The sequence below is a fragment of the Notechis scutatus genome, chromosome 8 (assembly GCF_049901735.1).
Source record: "Notechis scutatus isolate UNSWTSFEM ecotype Mainland chromosome 8, rNotScu1.2, whole genome shotgun sequence".
Classification (NCBI taxonomy): Eukaryota; Metazoa; Chordata; class Lepidosauria; order Squamata; family Elapidae; genus Notechis; species Notechis scutatus.
This window is the reverse complement of record NC_142016.1, coordinates 4,477,495-4,501,236: the sequence shown is the minus strand read 5'-3', so window position 1 is coordinate 4,501,236 and position 23,742 is coordinate 4,477,495. Positions and strand designations below refer to the sequence as shown.

The window sequence follows — 23,742 nt, the reverse complement described above, 5'->3', positions numbered from 1 at the left end:
TTCTCTTCATTAGACTAGATATACCTAATTCCCTTAACTATTCATTGTATACTTTAGCCTCCAGCTACTTATCAACTTTGTTATTCTTCTCTGCAGTCTTTCTATAGTCTCAGCATCTTTTTTTGTACTGTAGTGACCAGAAGGTAACAGTAGACTGAAGACAATTCATCAATCCAAATGTTAAAATCAGGTGGAGTTTTCCATCAAAATTAACTAATTTTTAGTTATAGACCATGTCCAATAAATCCCAATTTCTACATACATCAATAAACTGTAATATTTGATATATAATTCAATATCACATTAGCAAACCTTATTTCTTTTCTTTTATTAGCATACTTATTGTTATTGAACCAAAGAAATGTTTTCTGGAGCAGGCCAAAACCACCTGTCCCTTTTTTATTTTATACTCTCAGCATATTGATGCTGAAATCCAGCACTTGAAATATATCCTTGAGATATCCAACACACTTCAAAGGTAATCTTTTTTTTTTATTAAATACATCTTATAATCATTCTTTAACAAAGTAACTTGCTCATTTGTTTATAAAAAATCAAGAAATCTAACCTTTTATTTTACTGGTTGTGTAAATTCTAGATACTTGGCCTGAGAGAAGAGCTTTAGTAGAAGGGCCCATAAGATATGGAAAGGTTGTGAGACTTCAGACACCTGAGCTTGGTCAGTTGCAGTTCTTCATCACAAGGGGATATCTAGATCGGGGTGCTCAACCTTGGCAAATTAAGATTTGTGGACTTCAATTCCCATAATTTTTCAGGAAGCATGAAGTCCACAGGTCATAGTTGCTAAGGTTGGATACCCTTGATCTAGAGGCTGGGTACTTTTCAGCATGGAGGTGTTATCCTAACAATCAATCTTCATCATGATTAATAGATATAACAGGATCTGGGTTTTTTTTGGTGGTGTCTGTTTGTATGTGTAAGGACCTTGGAAACTACAATGGCAATCAATCCGTTAAACTGAACCCTTTGTATCAATGACATTATTTCCTCCACCTTGAGGTCTACACATTGCAAGTAGTATTAAAAGTAGTCCTCAGCACACAATTATTCATTGAGAAACCATTCAAAGTTACAATGGCAATAGTTCTAAGCACTTAAAAATCACTGTAGCATCCCCATTGTCACATGTTCAAAATATGGGTGTTTGACAACCAGCATATATTTATGATGCTTGCACATCCCAGGGTCATGTGATCATCATTTGCATATTTCTAGCCAGTTTCCAACAAACTAGGGAAAGATGGATTCACTTAACAACTGCAGTGATTTGCTTAACAACCATTATAAAAAGGGTCATAAAACTGAGCAGGGCTCACTTAAGAACTACTTTGCTTAACTATGGAAATTCTGGTCTCAACTGTGGTCCTGTGTCAAGGACTTCCTATACCAAGAAGATGTTGAGTTTCATAGCTTGGATGGGTTCAGGAAGTGGTTAGTCAGCCATTTTTCTCTTGCATTAATAGTGATTAAGCATCTGATGTCTTCTTGCACTGTGGTCAAGAAATCTATACAATTAGGAATACTCTCATTTGGAGTCCTGCACAGAACCAAGAATTGGGCTCAGTCAGCTAAGTGCTCCCTTCCTAGACTTTCTTTCAAGAGTGTCAAACCTGCTTCTAAGCCTGCAGCTTTCTTGGGACACCTTCCTTGTCTCATTGAGGACTTGCCTTTTGTTCCTGTCTTCCCATCCTTACCTTTGAAGCATTAGTGGCTGGAGCACGATACCGATCCAACGTATGGAATTTCTGATTCAACTCATGGTAGAGTTCTGAATGGCGTTTCTTTGTGTGCATAACTTTCTGCAAATGTTCACAGCAATAATCCCCGAGATGAAAGGAGGGAGAGAGAAAAGAAAAGAGAGGTCACTGTTTGTATTGAAGAGCTCTATCCCTCACATCTTCTCACCCAAAATGTGTGGCCAATGAAAGAAAAATCAAGTGTAGGATCTTTCTTGATAACCTCTTGAGGCTTAGTTTAGCCATCACCTTTCTAAGCAAGGGGAGGTTCTGATTGTTATGTTGGATGCTCAAGACTCAGTCAAAACTCCCCCTTTCTTAGAAGCTTCAAGAGGTTATCAAGCTAAGCTGAGCTAAGCTTCAAAAGGGTATCAAGAAAGTTCCCATTGTATGCTTCCCTGTGCTCTGCATTAGGATGTCGATGAAAAATGGGCATGCACACTGGTGTTGGGCAAACAGGTTCAAAGTACTGATAGAAGAGAATGTTTGCAGCTTAGGGTGGAACTGTGGGGTCCTTGGTGGTCTCTGAGCTTAGTTGTTTTCTTGTATAGTCCCAAAGGTGTTTTTCAAGAGGCAACTGGACTTTCTTGTTTTTCTTTGAAGACATTTCACTTCTCATCCAAGAAACTTCTTCACCTCTGACTGGATGGTGGGTTAATGGAAGGATTAATACTCCTTGTCATTTGCATAATTTTAGAGAGTCGTTGAGACAACTTGGAGGTTTATTTATGTCCTCAGGGTCACCTAAGTAGTGCAAATGGATGTGGATCCTTCTTGAAACTGCAGAAAGGACTGGAGATTGATGATGTTGTATCCCTTCCCATCTGTCGAGAGAGGGATGTTCAGTTTTGACATAGATGGCCTCTTTGACCCCTCTTTCAAACCAGCGGTCCTCTCTGTTCCAAAATATAGACTTTACTGTCTTCAAAAGAGTGGCCTTTGTCTTTTATGATGACATATGATGTGATGACATATCATGACATATCCAGGTGGCCTCAACAATTCTCTAAAAGAATGCAAATGAACAGCTCTCTGCAAGGAGTGTAAATCTTTCCATTCTCCACCATCCAATCAGAGCTGAAGAAGCTTCTTGGCTGATAAGTGAGACATTTTTAAAGAAAAACAAGAAAGTCCAGTTGCCTCTTGAAAAAGCACCTTTGGGACAACCATGACTGAGAATCTCCATAGACATTTTTTTTGGTAGAGGTTTCATGATCAAACTAGTTAACCTCACCAGTGCACTAAGCCAACAGCTGGCAAGTGCACCAGATCCCTTAATTTTAATCATTTCCCTTCCTTTCCTACCATTTAGTTCATTCATGACTTTGCCTTAATCTACATGTTCTTTCATGTCAAGATTTTTATTTGCATTTTTTAAGGCAAACAACAGCTGGAGTTGGGATGGAGAGCTTTTTCCTCTTGCCAGCTGTTCACTGGAGATGAGCTTTTTGTTAGTAAATTGCAGATTGGTTGAAGAACCAATGGATTATAGCAGCCTTTGCTTATTATTTCTGGGAGTAACCAACCCAGGACAACTTTAAATAACTATTGTGTTGTGAATTCCCAACAGTGGTGTTACACAAGCAGAAAATAATTGGACAGTAACTAGGAAGCAAAACAAGACCGCCTAGTTTTCCACAGGGATTTTTTTTATTAAAATACACAATTGACTGGCCCTGAGGGTATCTTGGGAGAAGGCAAAAATAACCTGCAGAGAATTTGAGAAAGAGATCGTCCCCTGGGAGCACTACAACCTCTTGAGCTTCCTAAGATGTTGGTAAAATGAGGTCTGAACTGCTAAAGATCTAACAAAACTTCTGATTTGTGAGAAGACTGAGATGTGAAGGCAAACACATCCTTGAACTGTTATGTATTTCTTCTCCTTTCTTCCAACATTGTGATTGACTAGGCTTCCTCTATCAGATAAGGCTATTATACTGGCTGAGATGAAAGACCAATGGTTTGGGGTATGTTCTCCTTGAACTGTTTCTGTCTTCTTTTGTGGTGATGGTGATGAGAATAGTTTTCAGGTGCATTACAAATGGCAATTGTAAGAATCAAAGATTGGCCTCAGCCGTGTTCTTGTACTCCTCTCTCCTCCCCATCAAATTTTTCTCTTGTGCTCTGCTTTTTTCAGATTGTAAACCTGAAGGTCACAGGGATTTTTCTCCTTCTTAAAAAACAACACCTTACACTTGTCTACAAACCGCTCAGAAATCTTTTCCTATGAGATTGGGGCAGCAGTGCTTTTAATGGATAAAAAATATGTCTATTCAAGACATTCAAAGAGGTTCCTGAGTTGATAGGCTGAAACCAGATACTTAAACTTGGAAATACTCCTCCAGAAGCTGTAAAACTAATTTTTTTTGAAAGGGCCTTTGGGACTGATCTCCAGCAATACAGGTAGTCCTTGACTTACAGCAGTTCATTTAGTGACCGTTCAAAGTTCCAACCACACTGAAAAAAGTGATTTATAACTGTTTTTCACACTTACAACCATTGCAGCATCCCCATGGTCACATGATCAAAATTCAGATGCTTGGCAACTGACTCACATTTATGATGGTTGCAGTGTCCCAGAGTTATGTGATTCCCTTTTGCGACCCTCTGACAAGCAAAGTCAATGGGGAAGCCAGATTTACTTAATAACCCTGTTACTAACTGAACAACTGCAGTGATTCACTTTAACAAATGAGGCAAGAAAAGTTGTAAAAATGGAGCACTTGCCACACAGTGGCAAGGCAGATCATAAAATGGGGCAAAATTCACTTAACAAATATCTTGCTTAACAACAGAAATTTTGGATTCAATTGCAGCCGTAAGTTGAAAACTACTTGTACTTTGGGAATTGTGTGCTCATGGTTGGTATCTTTCGGTTTATTTTATTTTTGTGATGTTGTATTTTGTATTATTATCGAATTTAGTGAGCATTCTTGATCATGGATGTTTTATTGTACTGTATTCCTTTTGTTGAAGGGAGTTTGAAAGGATTCAGAAGCACAGAAATAATAAAAATAATAAGCAACAAACCAATCAATAAACAAATCTTCCAGAACACTGCCAACAGTAACACCCATCATAAAGCATAATGATCAGCAGACCGGTAACGTATCACAACATAAGATATGGAAAGCAGCAGTAAGGAACAAAATTAAAGCTACAACATGGATTAAAATGCCTAGAAGGTGGCCACACATAAGAAGTAGAGTGGAGAATGATTTCTTGCTCCCTTTAACTTCTAACCCATCTCATTTTAGTCTTCTGCCTAATTGCCAGTTAGCTCCTGTGCAAGTATGGAAGAGCCACTACCCTACTCTGCTTCATCATAAGGTGCATTGTGGTGGAATGTAGTCTGGATTCCCAGGAGGAAAGGGCTGCTTTCCACCTGGCAAAGAAGCAGTGGAACCTGGAAACTTTGGTTGGCAGGGAGAGGATTAAAATAGATCCACCCTAGCAGTTCGGAGAATATATCTGCAGTTACACATAATTGCTTTAGTCCGGCAAAGTTCTGTCTATACACAAAGAACAATAATGGAAACTATTCTAAAGTAACTTCACATGTCTTTCTCAGTTCTTGGGTCCAGATTTTATCATAGCAACCTGGATGGTAAAAAGGATGCATAGAATTTGTATGCATGACCATTTTCCTTTGCCCAGGTGAGTTGAGATGCTACTTTCAGTTTGAAACAATGCAAAGGCATGCCTGATTCTCGGAGACATTCAAGGTCAGGCTAGACTAGGAAGCAGTAAGGAAGTGTTAGTCATTTCCTTGATTACTGGGGAATGTATCTGGGAATCAACCCCACCCTTGTTATTACTGGTTTTGAAGGTTTTGCATTTAGGTTGAATTGTAATTTGAAATTAGTAATTGAATTGCTAATGGGACTTGAGAAAAAGAACTCATTCTGCCCTGGATCAATCTGGAAATGCGGCCAAAATGTTTTTTTCCACAGCTCAGTGCAATTGCAGGGAAGAAAAGTGGGGGAGAGAAGAAACAAGATAGGTGTGGTTTAAGAAAATAAATACAAATGAGCCCTGAGCTGAAGGTGAAGGATGCTGCTCTTTTCATAGCTTGCTGAAAAAATGTGTTTGGTTTGCATTTATTCCAAATTTCTTGAATGCTTATTTCCAGAATCGAGACACAAACTATAATGCAACCATCTTTTAATATTCATGTTTTTCTGAATTTTGCAAAGTTGTTTCCTAACCCAGATGTTAGGAAATGCAGGTATTTGTGAAAATGAGCCCAAAATGCTTATATTGGCAAAAAAAATAACTGAAATTTATTAGAGGAAGGGAACTCATTTGGAAAGCAAAGCTTATATTAGAAAAACAGTACATACTCATTTCTGCATTAGAAGAAAGGCCTCTGTAAAGTAGAGTCCTAACTTCTTTTCCCTCCTGCTGCCCCCAGCTGATCTAGAAATGAGAATCTGAGCAAAATTAAACTTGACAAATTCACCTATCCCTGTTCTTAACCAACTGACATTGAGTCAAAAGCAGGCTGACAGCAGAGTCCTGGGTATTCTGCACTCGAAATCCGTCACAGTTTTATGCAAGTAGCACTGACAAAATCCTTCCCCCTCCCCAAGAGTTCTGAGATTAATAAATGGGCAAAAATATGTAGGCATTTGTAAAACCTCCCTCCCCCCCATTAATTCTCAAAATTTCACAAGATCAGTGAGAAAGAGGGGTTCCCATTATTTTCATTTCAGTGCTTCCCACAATTACAGATCTTAAATCAATTTGAAAATTTGAAATATAAAAAAAACAGATTGAAACGCTACAAGTTATTCAATTTAAAAGGTGAAGGAAGAACAGGACAAAAATGAAATCACAATAATCACACAACAGGAACGCCTTAAGGAAGCATCAGACTTTTTAAAAAGTGCCTAACAGATACAATCTCTTGATGGCCAACAGTTGGAGATATTACAGCTGTATTCCTTACTGAGCAGGAAGTTGGACTAGATGTCACTTTCACCCTTATTTTGCAATTTCAGGGCTTCCAGAGGGAGAACATTTCAGAGGAGGCTTGTGATTCTTGGCATCCAATGGAAGACTTTCCTAGTTGATCTTAGCAATCAAAACAATTTGTCAGGTGTTCTGGTCATTTGTATAGCAATAGCACTTAAACTTATATGCTGCTTCACAGTGCTTTACAGCCCTCTGAAAGCAGTTTACAGAGTCAGCGTATTGCCCCCAACAATTTGGGTCCTCATTTTACCCACCTCGGAAGGATGGAAGGCTGAGTCAGCCTTCAGCTTGGTAGGATTTGAACTGCCAAATTGTAGGCAGCTGGCTGCAGCAGAAGTAGCTTGCAGTACTGCACCCTAACCACTGCGCCACAGAGGCTCCTGTATATCAAGATTAAGACCTGTAACCTGACTTGGTAGCTATGCACTAAGACGGGCCTTCAAACTTAACAGTTTTAAGACTTGTGGATTTAAACTCCCAGAATTCCTCCTCCAGTCATGTTAGTTCAGGAATTCTGGGAGTTGAAGTCCACAAGTCTTAAACTTGCCAAGTTTGAAGACCCTTGCACTAAGTACCTTAGCTAATGCATGATAGGCTCCAATGACAGTGATAATCTAAGATAACCCTCAAATAACATATCTGCTCTTTAAGAAGGGATTACCTCCCCATTAGTTGAAGTAAATTTCCTAATTTTTGGATTCTCCCCACAGCCTTGAGTTCCATTCAGTCTGGATTCAGTTTTTAGGCTGAACTGTTTCAGAGGCAAGGGAAAGTGCAGCTAATATGCTAATAGACTTCACAATTGCCTTAGAACTAGGGTGGTTTTTATCCCACCATAGTTTTCTTTGTTGTATTGCAAACCACTCTGAGTCCTGTGAGTTAGGCATCATTATCAAATGCTGAAGGTATCAACATATATCAGCATATTAATGACTACATCTGTTGGCTTTGTATAGATGCTAAGTACCATTGTGGACATCTCTCAACATAGTTTAGGTAGTATAATTCTTTGAAATCTTCCCTGAAAGTCCTACTGGAATCACTGAAATTTAAGGACCCAACCCAACCCCAATACACAGAAATGCTCCAGAAGGATATTAATTGATATTATCTAAAGCTACTGAAAGATCAACTAGGAGGAAGAGTCTGTCTCTCTTCCACAGGTCATCTACCATGCCTGATGTTTCTGTCTTCAAACCAGGCCAAAAGGTTTTGAGATAATTAGCATCCTCTAAGAATATCTGCAGCAACATAGATTAAAATTATAGATTCATAGCAACATAGATTTTCCTTGATTGAAAAAAAAGGTTATTTATGTACAAGTATTTATGGACAAAATACTGTGGATCTAGGAAAAGCTTCTTCAGAAGTGACTCTTCTGACTCTTTTATTCCATCACACAAAGATTTCTTCACCGCTTTCTGGGTCTACCTAATCACCTCTCTTTGGATACCTCAAATATTGAGCAGGATTTAAGAGGGCATATGGTTCCTCAAGAGTCTTACTGAGTCTCCTTGAGACTTGAAAATGGAAAGTGATCTCATAGAGATTGGCCAGGTATAACTACAATATCTTAATATGTATTGCATCAAATCCAGAGTTCATGATAATATAAAGACAAAGTGATTTTATGCTCTAAATGCCTCACAAATCTGTCACAGCAGATCCCTGAAGGTTCCAGCATCAGGTTTTCCAAAACAGATGACAACAAACCCTTAATCACTTTAAAGTGCACTGCTGGACAGCTTCTTGAGGATGCAGTGGAGACTGTACAGAAAGCTTTCCCTGCAACCTTCACCACTGAGTAATAAGCATGAATGACTCTTACAGTATCTGCACTCTAGTGGTTTCCTGAAAAAGCAAAGGTATTCGACTTCACTGTCCCAGAGAGAGGACTTCATAATTGTAATTCATGATAAATCAATAGAGGTTCACAAAAGATCACTGATTCTGGAGATTCTTCCAGAACATCCCAGAACCCATCAGATTCCCTAAAACTCCAGGACCAATTATCTTAATTGATCCCCTTCCCTACTGGAGAAGGAAAGTTAAGAGATACCTAACTTCTCTGTGTGGTGGTTTACCCATGAAAGAAAATTCTCATTGGCTTGATGATAACTTTAGACAGATTCATGGTTGTCGAAGAGATAATTAAATCTTAGATAGGAGTATATATTTTACAATAGCAATAGCATTTAGACTTATATATCACTCCATAGTGTTTTACAGCACTTTATGAGTGGTTTACAGTGTCCTCAACAGTATTGACTTCAGAAGGATGGAAGTTAATCCTGAGCCCTTCAGAATCAAACTCCAGACTGTGGGCAGAATTAGCCTGCAATATTGCATCTTAACTACTGTACCAACAGTTCTGGGCACTTACTGCTCCAGCCCATCCTCTACACCAAGGGTATACAGACAGAACTCCCACCTAGACCACTGTTTCCCAAATTCAGATCCCATCAGAACAAAGTCAACTGGACACTCCCCATCCCAGGAGTATCATTATAGAATCTAGACAACTGTCTGGTCAGCAGTTAGACAGGGCACAACTGGAATTTCTGATATCACAAAAGGTGTCACTCAATTATACCCCAGGTGGGCACTCACCTCAAAATCCAGGTCAGAGTACCGTAGTCTTTTCCTCTGAGGAGGGAGGCATGAAGTAAGCATACCACAAGGTGGGAGGAAGGAAAAAAAGAAAAGCCTTCATTACTTTGTCTAATTCTTAGATGGAGTTTTGGAGAGCAGATTGTTGGAAGGCACCCAAGAAATCATCAGAACACAGAGAGATGGAAGTGTGGGAAGGGGGTTAGAAGAAGCAGGAGGATAAGGTTATCTCCAAAGCATCACAGGAGCAGAGAACAGGATGAACTCTAATGCAGTTTTGTGGCCATTTCCTTTGGCCAATTGTCTGCGGCTATTCTAAGTGCATCTTCTAACAGGCTCATAGATGACCATTTTTCAATGGCCTCTAGTTCTGAGAGATTCATATCATTTGGATGAGTTCTTTCATTCAATGTACCCCAACATTGGAAGAAGAAATGGAAAGGAAGAAGTTGAGTTTTAGCATTTGACCTCAAAGATAGGGGGTTGATTGCATTTCAGCACAACTCTCTCCCATTTTAGTGACTTCTACATCATGGTGGAGGAGGTAATTAATGCCACCTTTCCTGAAGCCCAGGTCCATTAGAACAGAATCCAAAGGGCAGACCCTCTCTTTTCCTTGTCTATCAATCTCAATCCTGCTGACAACCTGAAGCTCAGCCCCCTTGCCATACTTCAATTGTGGTGTTCTTCCCTACCTCTATCTCCTCCCAAAACAACTACTTTTCTTCCCTCCTCTGGAACCCTCCAGAAGCTGTTGTTCTGGAGCTCCCGCACCAAAAAAGTCATCCCTACAGCCAGGTTTGTCTGAAATGACTACTTTTTCTCCACAAACAAACAAACAAATAAATTTGAGGATGAAAATGCAAGAGCTGTGGCTTCCACAGCAGTGCCAAACAGAGAAACTCTTCAGCCAAGGGGAGGGCACAAGGGGGCCCTTAGCTCACAGCCTATTCACTAAGCACCAGAGGAAAAAGTGGAGGATTAAATGCAGATTAAATCAAGTTAGGGATCCGTGTGGTCTAAGAATGCGGGATTCTGAAATAGATGGGCAAAGGGCTGCTTTTATGCTTCTTGCACAATCTCTGCTTTTCACAGCAGAAACACCCCATGCCTGCCCTTGAATTCAAAGTCAGACTACTTGCTGCAGGCAACAGTTTCTGCAGGGAAAACAGATGCAGTCATGGTACAGGCTCAAACTGGTTGAACAATCCATTTTAACTCCAGGGAAGATTGTCCAATCAGATTTAGTGCAGAAGTTGAAAAAAGGCTAAGGCATTCATGTGGTAGAATGTAGTCTGGATTCCCAGGAGGGAGGGGCTGCATTCCAAAGGGCAAAGTGGCAGCAAAACATAGAAAGTTTGGTCAGTTGGAAGAGAGTTTTAAAGGTTCTTCTCTAATTATTCCCAGAGTATATTTATAGTGTTGCAAATATAGATAGTCCTCAGCTTACGAACACAATTGAACCAAACATTTCTGTTGCTAAGTGAGACCATTTTACAATCTTTCTTGACATAGCTGTTAAATGAATTAACCGAATTGTTGTTAAGTGAATTTGGCTTCTCCTTTGACTTTGCTTGTCAGAAGTTTGCAAAATGGGATCACATATGATGATGACTCCAGGACCCTGCCACAGCCATGAATACAAGTCAGTTGCCAAACATCTGAATATTGACCATGTGACCATGGGGAAGCTGCAATGGTCATAAAGGTGATAAATGGTCATAAGTCACTTTTTCAGTGCCGTTGTACATTTTGAACGGTTGCTAAATGTACTGTTGTAAGTTGAGGACTACCTGTAGTTGTTTCAGCTTGGTAAAATTTCTGTCTGCTAGTGAAGAACAGTCAAGGAAACTGCTTAGAAGTAATTCCACGTGTCCTTGGGGCCTGAGAGGGAGGCATGCAAGCTCTCCCTGCACTGAGGAACACCCAGGATTAATGGCTGATACTTCATGTCAACCATAAATCAGTAGAACATACTACACCTACTTCGGGTTTATATTACAAGTTCCTGGTTCAAAATGGTGAGAAAATAAAATTCCATGTGCTGTTCTCAATTCTTGGGGACCAGATAACTAAACATGCACTGATCAGGCCACATGTGGGGTGCTGTCTCTAGTTCTGGGCACTCCTTGTTAAAAAGGATGCAGGGCATTTGAAGCAAGCTCAAAGAAGAGTCACAATGCTGATCTGGAACTCCAAGCAGACAGAGAAGTGTGTTCAAGGCGCTGGCCATGTTCAGCTTGCTAAAAGGAAGACCAAAGGGAAATAATTGTGATTATGTCTAAGTAGCTAATAGGTTGTCATATGCAAGAACAGTCAGGTTTTTCTCCAACAAAATTGAGAGGAGGACAAAGGCCAAATGGTTGAAATTAAAAGGAAAAAGTTTAATGGGAGATGAACTGTCAGGGTAGTAAAAGTACTGCAAGGTGGAACAGGCTGCTGAAATTGTGGTAGAGTCCCCTTTGTTACAGCTTTCAAATTGATATCTGGCTGGAAACTTCCAGTTTGAAGGGCTTCAGCGACAGACAGGAATCCGCGATCGTGCACGGTTTCTGCCTGGGCTCGCCGCTGGAGCGCCCCGAGCCAGCTGGCTTTGGGGCTAAGCCACCCCGTAGAGGTGGTGAAGACGGGGGAGCACCAGCAGGGTTGAGGAGAGCCGCATCTCTCCTCCTCAGCTAGCCAAATTCCCTTTCACGAAGGCGGTAAGAGCAGCGGTCAGAAATGGCTGCCTCAAAGAAGCACTCAACCGGAAAAGAAAGTGCAGGAGGAAGTTAAGAAGTGAAAGTTTTGGCTGACCGGGATAAAAAGCAACAACTAAGGTACCCTGGAATTTAAATTTCATAAAAGATAACATCGCTCCCAAAGAAGAGTCGGAAGCAGTGAATGAAAGTGAAAAGGGAAAGTTTTTTTTTTTCACTCTCCTTCCTTATGTTGACAACAAAGAGAGCTGAATAAGAAATCAGAAAAATCCGCTTTGGCAAATGCCAAAGGGACAATAAAGATTTCTGAACACTAAAAAATCCTTTTTTTTGCTATAAGTGGAAAGGGAGAGGAAAAGAATAAGGGCAGAATTTGGAAGGAGGAGTCTGCCTGGAATTCAAAATAATCTAAAGTTAAATCTTTATAAGACTTCTAAAAGATACATTTTAACTGGAACTTTTCAACTAAATAGTAACCCCAGGAAGAGAAAGTGAAAAAAGAAGAAAGTGTTAAAAGAAACACCTTGTGTGTATTTGAATTGCTTGGTGACTTTGGGATTTCTGGAAATTATATTTGAATGACTAAAAGCAATTGGGTGGTTGTTTAAAAAAAATTCTACAATGGCATCATTTCTGGATGAACTGAAAATGGAATTTTAAAAATATAAAGAAGAGGCACAAGAAGGGAAGGGCTCATTTGGCTCCATTTTTCAATTCTTAGAAATGACGATCTGTGTCTACAAGAAACAACAAGAAAAGACTGTGCAACAAGAAGACTGGGACAAAGAAGAAGCCATCTTTAATGAACAAGTAACTTTATCTGGGGAAGAAAGGGGAAAGGGGGGAAAGAGAATGGAGAATTTAAGACTTAAAAAAAAACAGCCAAAAAAGGGAAAAATAATGTGAAAAGTGGATATAATGTTGGAAAGCAACAGAAAAGGGGAATACAGAAGAGGGAAAAGGGGGTGGAGAGACAAGGGAGTAAAAAGGGGAGAGAGAAGAAGAAAGGGAAGAAGGAAGGGAAGAGAAGTTACAGAGGTTTGGAGCAAGATGTAAAGAAACAGGGCTTATTTAGAGATAATGGGTGAAAATTTAACTGAAAAAGGGATTCTGCAAGGTACATAAGATTGTATTGTTATATTTGTAATAGAAATAATGTTAGAAAATTGGAAACAATATATGATTAAAAAGTGGGATAAAATAGTCAGTGTAATTCAGTGAAACTTTTGTGAACAAAATAAATGAAATGAAATAAATAAGAGAATTGAATTAGGAAGGAATGGGAACATTTTAACTACTCAATGTTTTATAAAATATAAGTGAAGTGGGGGGGAAGTAACTATGGAAAGTTTATAAGTGTTCCCATAGAAGTATGATACTTATTTGAAAAGTAATGTGTAAAATGTTTAAGATTTAAATGAATATTCATATTAATGATAGAATTGATTTGGTATGGATTGTTGTTTTAATTATATTATATATTCATATTTTTTTCTTTTTCTAAAATACAGTGTGTAGTTTTAGAATGTACCAAGCAGAATCCGAACAGAAGTTATGTATTATATTAAGTGTTATAATTTTAGGGGAAAGATATAAAGGCGTCATACTCTAATCAGTGATTACAGGAAAAATTTTGTTTAATGAGAAAAGATAATAGACAGTTGAAACAGGACAGACAAAGAATATAAGTACAATGATTTGAATTGAGATGAAATAAATAAAATAAAATCAAGAAAGTAAAAAGAGAGGAGAAACTATATAGAAAATGTAGAATAGTAATAAGATATGGAATGGAATACAAAAATGAGCATGAACTTGAATTTGTGCCTGTACGAAGAGATGTAACCCGGGATCATGCCGCTTTCAAAAAAGATGTTTTATGTTTTTATGTTCTATGGTTTGTTTGTTTTTAAAAATCAATAAAATTTAAATAAAAAAAATTGATATTTGGCTGGTCAACTCATGGGGATGATTGAGGTTTATGAATCTGTGAAATCCTTTTCTACCCAGGGCAGAAAAAGCTGTGTGGGAAATTTTGGGAGTCCGTGTCCTGTGGGGTGGAATTTGCAACTGGAGAAGGAATGGGGGAGAATTCCAACAAGAAGACTGCAGTTACCCAGGGAGGAGTACAATACATTTCGGAGAGGGCCCCAAAACAAGAGGCAGCACAGTCCTGAACTGGATGGTGGGGAAAGGAAAAGGATCAGGGTAGCCACAGCCTAGAATCTCCCAGGATACAGTATATCTATTAGATTAGGAGGTAATCATTTTAGTCTGTCAAGATTCTGTCTATTAAGCAAATAAAGATCTGGATTCATTTGGATTTCACTCTGTCATTTGTATTATTATGCTTGACAAATCTACATTTTAAAGTAGCCAAGCTTAAGAAACATTAATTTAGACCTTCACCACAGCTCTTCTAGAATCTTTGGGGAGAAAGCCACTAGCAATCCCAGGGTAAGTTTGAGTTGTAGAGAACCTGTCTAGTCAAAACCTTTTTTAATTAGACAAATGATCCCAAAGGTGTGCACATGCCACCTTGTATGCAAGTGCCTCCTTGGTCTCAAACATCCACTTTTATACATGAAGACTTTTCTGATGAATTTCCTTATGCAGATCCACATGTTGCAACCACCACCTATCCCCACATGATCACCTGTGCACATCAAATGCATTTGTAGCATTTTCAGAACCCACATATGCAACCGATGAGGAAACGTTCTTATAGCTCATACTAGTTTATATAAAATACATGGAAAAACTTTGCACATGGAAAACGTGACATTGGGAAGAGGTGTCTAGACTGGAAACATTTTTAATGAGATGTATTTTCTAGGCACTGACAACAGTTTTGGAGACAATACCATCAAACATACCATTCTTTTCTTTTCAATATCCAACATTCTGTTTTAAGGCTGTAATACTATTCTAAACTGCAATTCCTTGATACAACAGAAATAGCTTAAAGTCCTTTTCCTCCCCTGTATCTTAAGTCAAAATAAAATCATAGACAATGGAACATCTAGGGAAGGAAACAGGAAGAAACTTCAGCTGTCCTCTACCATCTTTGGATCCTGCACCAGTTGCAGGAAAAAGCTAGGAAGCATTTGACAATATGATGGTATTACAGTAAAAACACTTCTATGGCAATTCCTCATCCTGGACCCAAGACAAAGCAAAAGTCAAGGATTCAACATGCTCTTAAACAGAAATAAACCTAGTTAAACTCAGTTGGACTTACCTCTCAGCAAGTATGCAGAAGTATTTAACAGCTCAAAGAATAGTCTAATTGGGATTCTGCACTTCTTCCATCCTTCCACACTAAGTTAGTTACAGGCAGTCCTTGACCTGCAACTGGTTGCTTAGCAACATTTTGAAGTTACTTCTCACTCAGATTTAAAGTACCAATGGTAACCTCCCCTGTGGTCACATGACCAACATTCAGCCACTTGGCAACTGGGCTGAATTTTTGGCCATTTGCAGCATCCAGCGGTCATGTGATTGCATTTTCTGGTTTCTTGCAAAACTACACCCATCATGAATCACTGGTGTGTTCAACAACCCGACATTTACTTAATGACCACAGCAAAAAGGGTCATACAATCAATCAATATTATGACCATCCCAACTTAACAATTGTGATGGGCAGCTCCATTACAACCACAAGCCAAGGACTACCTCTAATTTTTACCCTCCACCTGGCCACTAATGAACTCATGCTTGTACAAGCAAACTCCTGAGCCAGAGATTCTACTCAAGCCAGAGATCAGCTGCTATGGCTTCAATTCAACATCAAAGAAGCCTGTGTAGACTAAAAGGGACTCTTACCTCCAGGGAGCCCACTTTCATGGCCGAGCCAGGCACGGTGCGGGGCATGCTGCGGCTTCGCTCTGACAACTCTGAGGATAGGATCTGCCGCACCGTGGGGTGTTGCTTGAATTGAAGGCTGTATGGATGCTTGACTGTCCCATAGGGCTGGTTCAAGTTCACGTTGATGTGGTCCATGGAGGCAAAGTTGGGGTAAGCCTCGGCCTCCACTGATTGCCGGCCCTGAGGCAGGCCTGGAGGTTCGTCCAACTTGATGTTGAGTTTTCCTTCTTCCCTGGAGAAAGGCTTAAGGCTCACTGTCCTCCGGGGAAGCACCATGTAATTGCTCTCAAGGGAAGCCTCCTGCGAATGGAGCCAACCGTAATCCAGTTGCCGCAGGTTGCTGTCACTGCACAAGTAGACTGGCCCACGGGCTACATCCACGTTAATGTCCTTCTTGGCAGGAGGGTCGCTGAGCTCCTTCAGCCCTTTCACCACATTGTGTGTCATTTGTGGCATCTGGACCAGGATGGAAGTGGGCGGGATGTTCCCTGGGAGGGTGGAGAAGCCCAGGCCACCTTCGGAGCTGGTGTTGAGTTTTGGATCCTCATCACCATCCAGGGAGATGCGTGATAATGTGCTGGTGATGGTAGCTGGGTTGCACGTGTTAACCTCTTTAAAGAGGACTGGGAGAGGAGTGGGGGTGGGTTAGACAGATTATGAAACAAAATTCCCTACGCATTGGCAATTTGTCAAGGAGTTTGGAGAAGGAGAAAGAGCAATTGTTTAACAGGGATTTTTTCTATTTTTAAACTTTTCTAATGGAAATAGAAGTGTGCCTGTCATACCTAACCTAGGTCACAGTGCCCTGGTTGTGGGGAAATGGGTTTTTCTAAGACTGGAAATTTGATTCTTTAAGGAAAGAGTGTACAACCCCAAAATCTGAAGCGGAGGGAAACTATTAAGTTCTTCTGATTGTAATATTAAGAGTGCTAGCGGGGGAGGGGGGAGAGCAGGAAATCTGCTTCTCCCCTCTAAAAATTCTCATTCTGTTTGACAAAAGAGACTTAGCTTTCAAATTTCCTTCCCCTTCTCCCCAAATGAGAATTTTGGTAAAAATTTTCAAAACACCCTTGCATTTAGGAGAGTCAAGTGTTGTGCCTTGACTCTTATTCTTCACTGCACCATCACACCTGCAGTGAAGTACCTCCTCCCCCTGAATACATGATGTACACAATCTTGTGTGAGGAGTGCACAGGCAGATCTACAAAAGGGGAAGGATTTCCATTGTAATGTTGTATCCTCCATTTTGCAGATTTTGATTCCCCCCCTCCCCAACTTACAAACCTCCCTGCTGGGATCTTTTACAACTGGGAAAGAGTGGGCAGCCAGAAAAGTGGCAGAAGGAGGTCACAGAAAATAATTTCTCCTTTTGGTAACTACTTCTGATTCTTCCAACCATACAGTCAGCTGAAAACCAGCTTAGTGAAATTTGAAAGTAATTTTAACCATAAGGGGATAAAACAGAAGGGGAATACAAAAATTGGACAAATTGACAACTGGTTTCAGCATAATATAGGTGTTAATTTCAGGTTGAATTGATGGTGTGGAAGATAATGAGGAAAAGAAAGAGAAATTGGACTGGACAATAATAATTACTAGTACATATGTGTACAGTACATAGCCTGATCTGGTCCTACCATTAGACTTAAGTTGGCTGGGCCTAGCACTGAAAGCTTCCTTCTCTTGCAACCGATTTCCTTCTTTTTGCACCATATGTCACAACCCATCAAATCCTGACCTCCTAACCTTCCTCAATCCTAAAAAACCTGAGTTTCTTCTACACCCTGGGAAAGGGTGGTCCTTTCTCCATTATGCAGATCATTCCACAGTCAAATCCTCTTTTTCTCACACAGGAAAGAAGAGAGAGACCCTCACCTGTCTGACACGCCAGGTCAACATCCTTTTCAAAATCTGTCTATAAAAACACAGGAAGAGGGGGAGAAAGGTAGAAGAGAGAAGAGAAGAGAAGAGAAGAGAAGAGAAGAGAAGAGAAGAGAAGAGAAGAGAAGAGAAGGTGGGAGTGGAGAAATGAATGCATCATGGACAGCAAACAAGATTCAGTTATATTGCTTATTTTGGATTTTCCATATTGATTAAATTATATTGGGGTTGAGGAAAAATAAGGGTGCACAAAATATTCTGAGTTTAGAATAGCTGCTCTGAGTGTTTGGAGCTTGTTCATCAAGCACCCTGTATATTTGTTTTGTCAAAAAACTTGGAACCAAACAAAAAATTCCTTTCTTCATTGTTCTGAATATTCTGCCCAAATGAACAACAGGAATTCAAAACAAGTTTTGATCCTCAGGTTTCAATGTAAGAACATGAGCGAATTGATTATCAACACTGAATGGTGCTCATTACCCAACCTATAGCAAAGCTAAAGAAGGGGGATGTTTTAATAAAATAAATAAAAATCCTATGCCATAAACAAAGTGACAATGTAATGCCAATGTTTTGCAGTCCTTCCACTTGTTTGTTTGCTAGCTTGCTAATTTATTGAGATAAGGAGCACTCAGCATGGATTACCATCCCACCTACGTGTGGTCCCAGGATAAAAATGAAGAAATAAGGAATTGTTGTAAGCTCCCATCAGTCCCTATATCTAAATAATCAACATGTTTTAAGTTCTATCCTATTGGAACAAAACCCACTTGAAAAGTTTTGAACACCGTTTGTGTGTTTAACTATTGAGTCTATTTTGAAAGCCAAGTTCAAACGGTGATGTTATGTGTGCTTGGCTGAGCCCCCAATAGCTGAGTTAATATTAGATGACAGATCAGCACGAAAGTTGCATAAAGGTGATCATTTTGTGCCTGGCCAAAATGACTAAGCCTATCTCATAAATAAGGCCAACCAGATCATGGCTTATGTGTGCGCTGTGTGTGCAGAAGTGTGTGCTGTGTGCTGTAAGTCAGGAACCTCAGATAAGTTTGACCTTATTACCTCTTCACAGGATTCACATACTGCATTCGGGGTTGCTTTTTTATCATGGTTTGTAACTATATTCAAAATGTCTGGCTTTCCACATTATCCTAACTGTAATCAATAATTTAAAATTTGCAATGGCTATGTTCTCCCAACTATGAAGCCAAAACCAAGCATCATAAAAAACTTAGGACAACAGTTGGTTTAATAAATTGGCTGGGTTTACACATGGACTAAGAAATAAATCATAGTATATAAACCATTGCGACTGGTTTCATTCAACATACATGAAGACCAAAGAACCTCAGTCACAATCTAGGTCAAAGTCTGAATGTCATTTCTTCTCCTTTGCTGTCAGCTCTATCTTTGAGAGCACACATAAAAATAAGAGAAGACGCCTGCTATTCTTTGAAGGTTAGGAAAATTGATTGATTATAACAGGAATGTTCAGTAATCACCACATATGCAACTAGCAGCACAGTCATAACCACAATATGTGTATAGGTTGAAGGCCTGTAGAAGGCTTCTATTGGCAACACACAATTCTTACAGATCTACACACTTTAATGTGTAACATCCAAGGTTCTGTGAGCTGCCAGGAGTTGGTGAGAGACTGAGACATTCATGTTTGTCCATTCTCCTCACATGGATGAAATGTGGGCGTGGGGAGAACTAGGGAGAAGTCAAAGGAAGACCAGAAGGGCTGGCTTTGAAGGGCTGCAAGAGAAAAAATACGCAAATTTTTCCACCCTAAGGACCATCCTCAGTCTTTGATGGGGATGGACAACTGCATATGTTGCAGGATTTAAATCTGGGTGGATCACTGGGACCAAAGGTTTAGTCTTCTGAGCTTTTGGACTCATGTTGGAGCCCATCCTTAAGGAACTTCTCTCTCACCAGAATATGAGAGAGACTACATATGTTTTCATCCACATTTAAATGGAGTTAGAATTAAATACAATTCAAACAATTCCCCAATTATGCATCGATTGGATATTACAACAGCATATTGTCATCTCTTCTTGTTTTTTAAAAGAAATTTGGTAGTTTTCTGAAGTATCAGGCCATCTTTAAGAACTTGTGGGGAGTACACTCAATCCTAGGTATTCAAGACACACAATTCTGTTTTACCCTCTCAACCTGTAGTGTAAGATCGAACTTTTGTGCATCTACAGCTGTTCTACTTTGTCTCTTCTCTTCTCAAACACAGCCCACACTCACTCACCATGATCTGGACTTGCCCATTCTTGCATGAATCTGGTGAGTTCTCATTTTCGTCACTTTTACACACTCCAATCTGGCATTTCACCACATCCTGGACCTGCAGGAGACAGACAGATAATTTGAGCCCAAGTCAGTAATCTTCCTCCACTGCCTATTTTCCATATTTCAGTTCTGGAAGATAAAATCAGGCACATTTCCCTAGTTAACCCTACACAGCAGCTTTGTCCAACTTCTATGGAAAAGAGGAAAGGAAGTGGAAAGGGGTGTTGATGGCTTACAAAGAGATTTCCTGGTCTGGGGTTCAAAAGAGAGCAGCCAGCTGACCTTTGCAGGATACCAGACTGTTTTCTTATTCCCCTAACACATAGAAGTCAATGTATGAAGGGAACGTGGGGATCTGCAAAAGGATCCAACTCCTGTGTCTCCCTCTGGTTGAGCTTGGGAAGGGACCAGGTTTTCCAGCCTGGTAAATTTTGTTAATTAAGCCTTCAAAGATATAGGAAAAATGACCAATGTCACCAGCCCAATTATTGGTTAGAGGGATTGCAAGAATAGAATGGATGCATTCAGCCACCCATTTCCCCCTTGTGAAAAACTAGCTTTACTAGAAGATAAAAAGAATCCATAAACCCCTAGAAGACATCCATTTCCCTCCCCCACCAAATGATCCAAGAATTGGGCTGAATGTGTTGTTTTCATCTACGCTAAAGGGATGGGGAAAACTAGAGGACAGCTGGCTGGTCATGGATTCTCCTAGAATTAGCAGAAGGGAAATATTCTGCTTCAGACAGCTGGACACCATTTTTATTATCCTTTAAAAATTCAGACTCTCTCTGGCAATGAACTCCAATATATGTCAATTGTTTCAGTTTGGTTTAGCACCCAGATGTTAGTCGTCACATATCCAAGTGACCAAGTTGGTTCAAGTCTACAGCTGTGCAACATTTCTTCTTTCTGACCAAGGAATGAGGAGAGTAGTGAGCAGTTGGTTGCAATAGGCATTGTCCTCATCACATTCCTGGACTGAAGCTTTATGACAATGTTTTTCAACCTTGGTAACTTTAAGATGTGTGGACTTCAATTCCCAGAAGTCCCAGCCAGCATGCAGTCCACATATCTTAAGGCATGATGATTGGGGTATATTGAATTGCAAAAGCTGAGAAATATTGCTTTATGACTCACACTAAGAGAAACAGGATATTGGAAAAAAGGATTCCAGCCTTCAGAGCCAAGATAAATGAAATAAGGAAGAAATAGTATACAGATCAAAGGACAGGAGAGTCCACCTTCTTTTATGTACCTGATGGCCATTAACTGGACTGACTGGTGGAGAATTTGAGCAAAAGATGGGGGCTCTTGAAAGTTATTCAAGCCATCACCTGCATTGTTTTCTATTGGGTCTCTTTCAACTGGATGGAAGAGAATTTGCTATTATATTTTCTTTCATTCAAAAAGATAATTCAGTAAAATTCCTAGAAAATAATTAAGTTATGAATTGGCCAAGGGCAATATGCAACTGTCTTGTCCTGCACTCTAACAAGCCACTTTTCCTGGCTTCTCATTCTTCCATTCAGGATGGATTTCCTTGCTTGGACTTTTTCAGGGGCAGTGTGATGGTCACTGCTAAAGGGGATCCCAATCCTGGAGCTTGCCAAAATATGTAACTAAATTTGCCTGCTTCAAATGTGTCAGGGAATATTGAAAAGCCAATGGTATTTAGCTCAACTGATTTCACTACATGAATTGTTTCCTGCTCTGTGGGATAGAGGTCCCCAACCCCCAGTCTGTGGACTGACACTGGGCCACAGCATGCTAGGAATTAGGCCACACAAACAAGGGAAGGCCATCCATGGGATGCAGGCAGCATGTGAAACCGTGCCTCCTCCGGTCCATGGAATAACCTTTCTCCATGGAACTGGTCTTAGTTTTGAGAAAGTGGGCTAAACCACCAGCTTAGGAAAATTATATGAATTGTCAATGACTTGGGCTAGCCATCCCCATTCTCAGGTACACCCCAGGAGCATTTCCAGCCCCAATGAACACCTAGCAAGGTGAAAACTCTAAATGCCCACCTCTCTGCGCAGAAAGCAATGCACGGTGATGATGACGAAGCCCTGAACTGAGTTGAAGACGGCAAAGAGGACTTGAAAGAGGATGGAGCGCCGGTCAGTCATGGCAAGCACAGCCGACATCCAGGTGAGTGCTAGGAGGGGAAGAACCACACAGGAGCTCCACAGCGATGCCCTAGGAGATGGGGGGAGGGGAGCAGAGAAGGTGAGAGGGATAGGCCCAGCAGTCATTCCCAGGGAATTGGAGAAGGAGTATGGAATGCCTACAGGATGTCTGGATAAAGGCCTTGGGAACATTTTGCTAAGCTCTGAAGCAGTTTGAATGGGAAGGCTGCTGTTGGTCAGCAGTTTAGCACTGGGGGATGAACAAGCACTAAAAGACAGCTCAAGGTGCTTTAGGTTTACCTCCCACTCCCCTGTCTCAACCTAGTGCTGTTAAGATATAGATATACAGCTTCCATGACACCACACTATTTTATCTCAACTTCCTTTTATTTTATCTTACCAACAATTAAGCAATAATCAACACCCCAATCAATAAATTATATCAACCCAGATTGACAGTAAGCAATACATAATCGAAGAACCACCAAGAACACTCCTACAACAATTGACAGAGCGAGCTACTTGTATATAAGCAGAGAACCCCACTCCTTTCTAGCATTGATGATGTTACGTAGTTGGATAAAGAAACATCTGCAAGAAAAAACCAAGCTCAGAGAGCATTATGGACCCCACTGAGTTATCTTTCAAAATTCTATTTCAGTGTGATTAATGCTTCTTGTTAATGAAGATGACTGGAACAGAAGTTCAACAAATCCAGGAGGCAACAGGGTGAGTATGCTTGAGAAATGTGGTCAGTCTCTGCAGGCAGCGTGAGATTATACTCTGCATGAACCCAGAGTTTTAGGTTTCCAGGGTTGAACAGTGGTATGAAATGAAGGGTCCCCACTTTTATGAGAGGTTCTTGAAGGAAGGAATTCAACAGCAAGATCCTGCTTCTTGCTTCTCATTCATTTCCTTTCACCTTTGTTAAGGCTTCCCTCCTTTAAGCATCCCTTGTCTCTGATCGTTATTCAAATCTGAGATGACCTACAAACTCACTTCTTCTCTCATTGCCTTGAATTAGACTCTGTTTTGGGCAAAGGATTAGCTTGCTTCCTAAACTTCATGCCATTCCACAGAATCTGCAGAGAACTCAACTAGACACAGTACATCACACAGTGGTCAACCAGCTGCCTTCAGAACGTTCACAAATATGGCTAGGAGCTTGATGGCTGCTCCCACTATTGGTCTGTAATAGCTCTGCTATCTCTGATCCCAGAAGCACTAAAAAGCCATGGATAATCTGACCTGCCATGAATCTGAACATCCACTTTTACAACCATCCAATTTTGTTTGCTGACCTCTGGCCCCAAGGCCACAATTTAATTCTACATGGAGTGAAAAGGATGGTTCTAAATCCCCACAAAGTTCCTTCTAACAGATGGATCCTGAATTCCAATACAAAATGCACCCTGCATGATTTTATATGTAACTGTTATGACTCCCTTTCCCTCTACTTGCTCCAGGCTAAACAAATAACAAAAACAAACAAACAATCCACACACA

The 23,742-nt window shown here is 40.3% G+C and overlaps 1 protein-coding gene across 6 annotated transcripts in view; it reads right to left on the bottom strand.

Moving 5' to 3' along the window:
• The window catches only part of ADGRB2 (adhesion G protein-coupled receptor B2), a 260,012-nt gene that overhangs the window by 8,000 nt on the left and 228,270 nt on the right, over window positions 1-23,742 (bottom strand). For 4 of the 6 annotated variants that reach the window (XM_087970489.1, XM_087970492.1, XM_087970490.1 and 1 more), the window contains exons 23-28: window positions 22,135-22,306; window positions 20,064-20,159; window positions 17,789-17,828; window positions 15,872-16,536; window positions 9,345-9,380; window positions 1,716-1,820 (exon numbers count right to left, since the gene is read on the bottom strand). In XM_087970489.1, coding sequence (XP_087826615.1) covers window positions 1,716-1,820; window positions 9,345-9,380; window positions 15,872-16,536; window positions 17,789-17,828; window positions 20,064-20,159; window positions 22,135-22,306 — 1,114 coding nt within the window. Of the gene's footprint in view, window positions 1-1,715; window positions 1,821-9,344; window positions 9,381-15,871; window positions 16,537-17,788; window positions 17,829-20,063; window positions 20,160-22,134; window positions 22,307-23,742 lie in introns of those variants that run through there. The other 2 variants (XM_087970494.1, XM_087970495.1) reach the window with 2 other exon arrangements.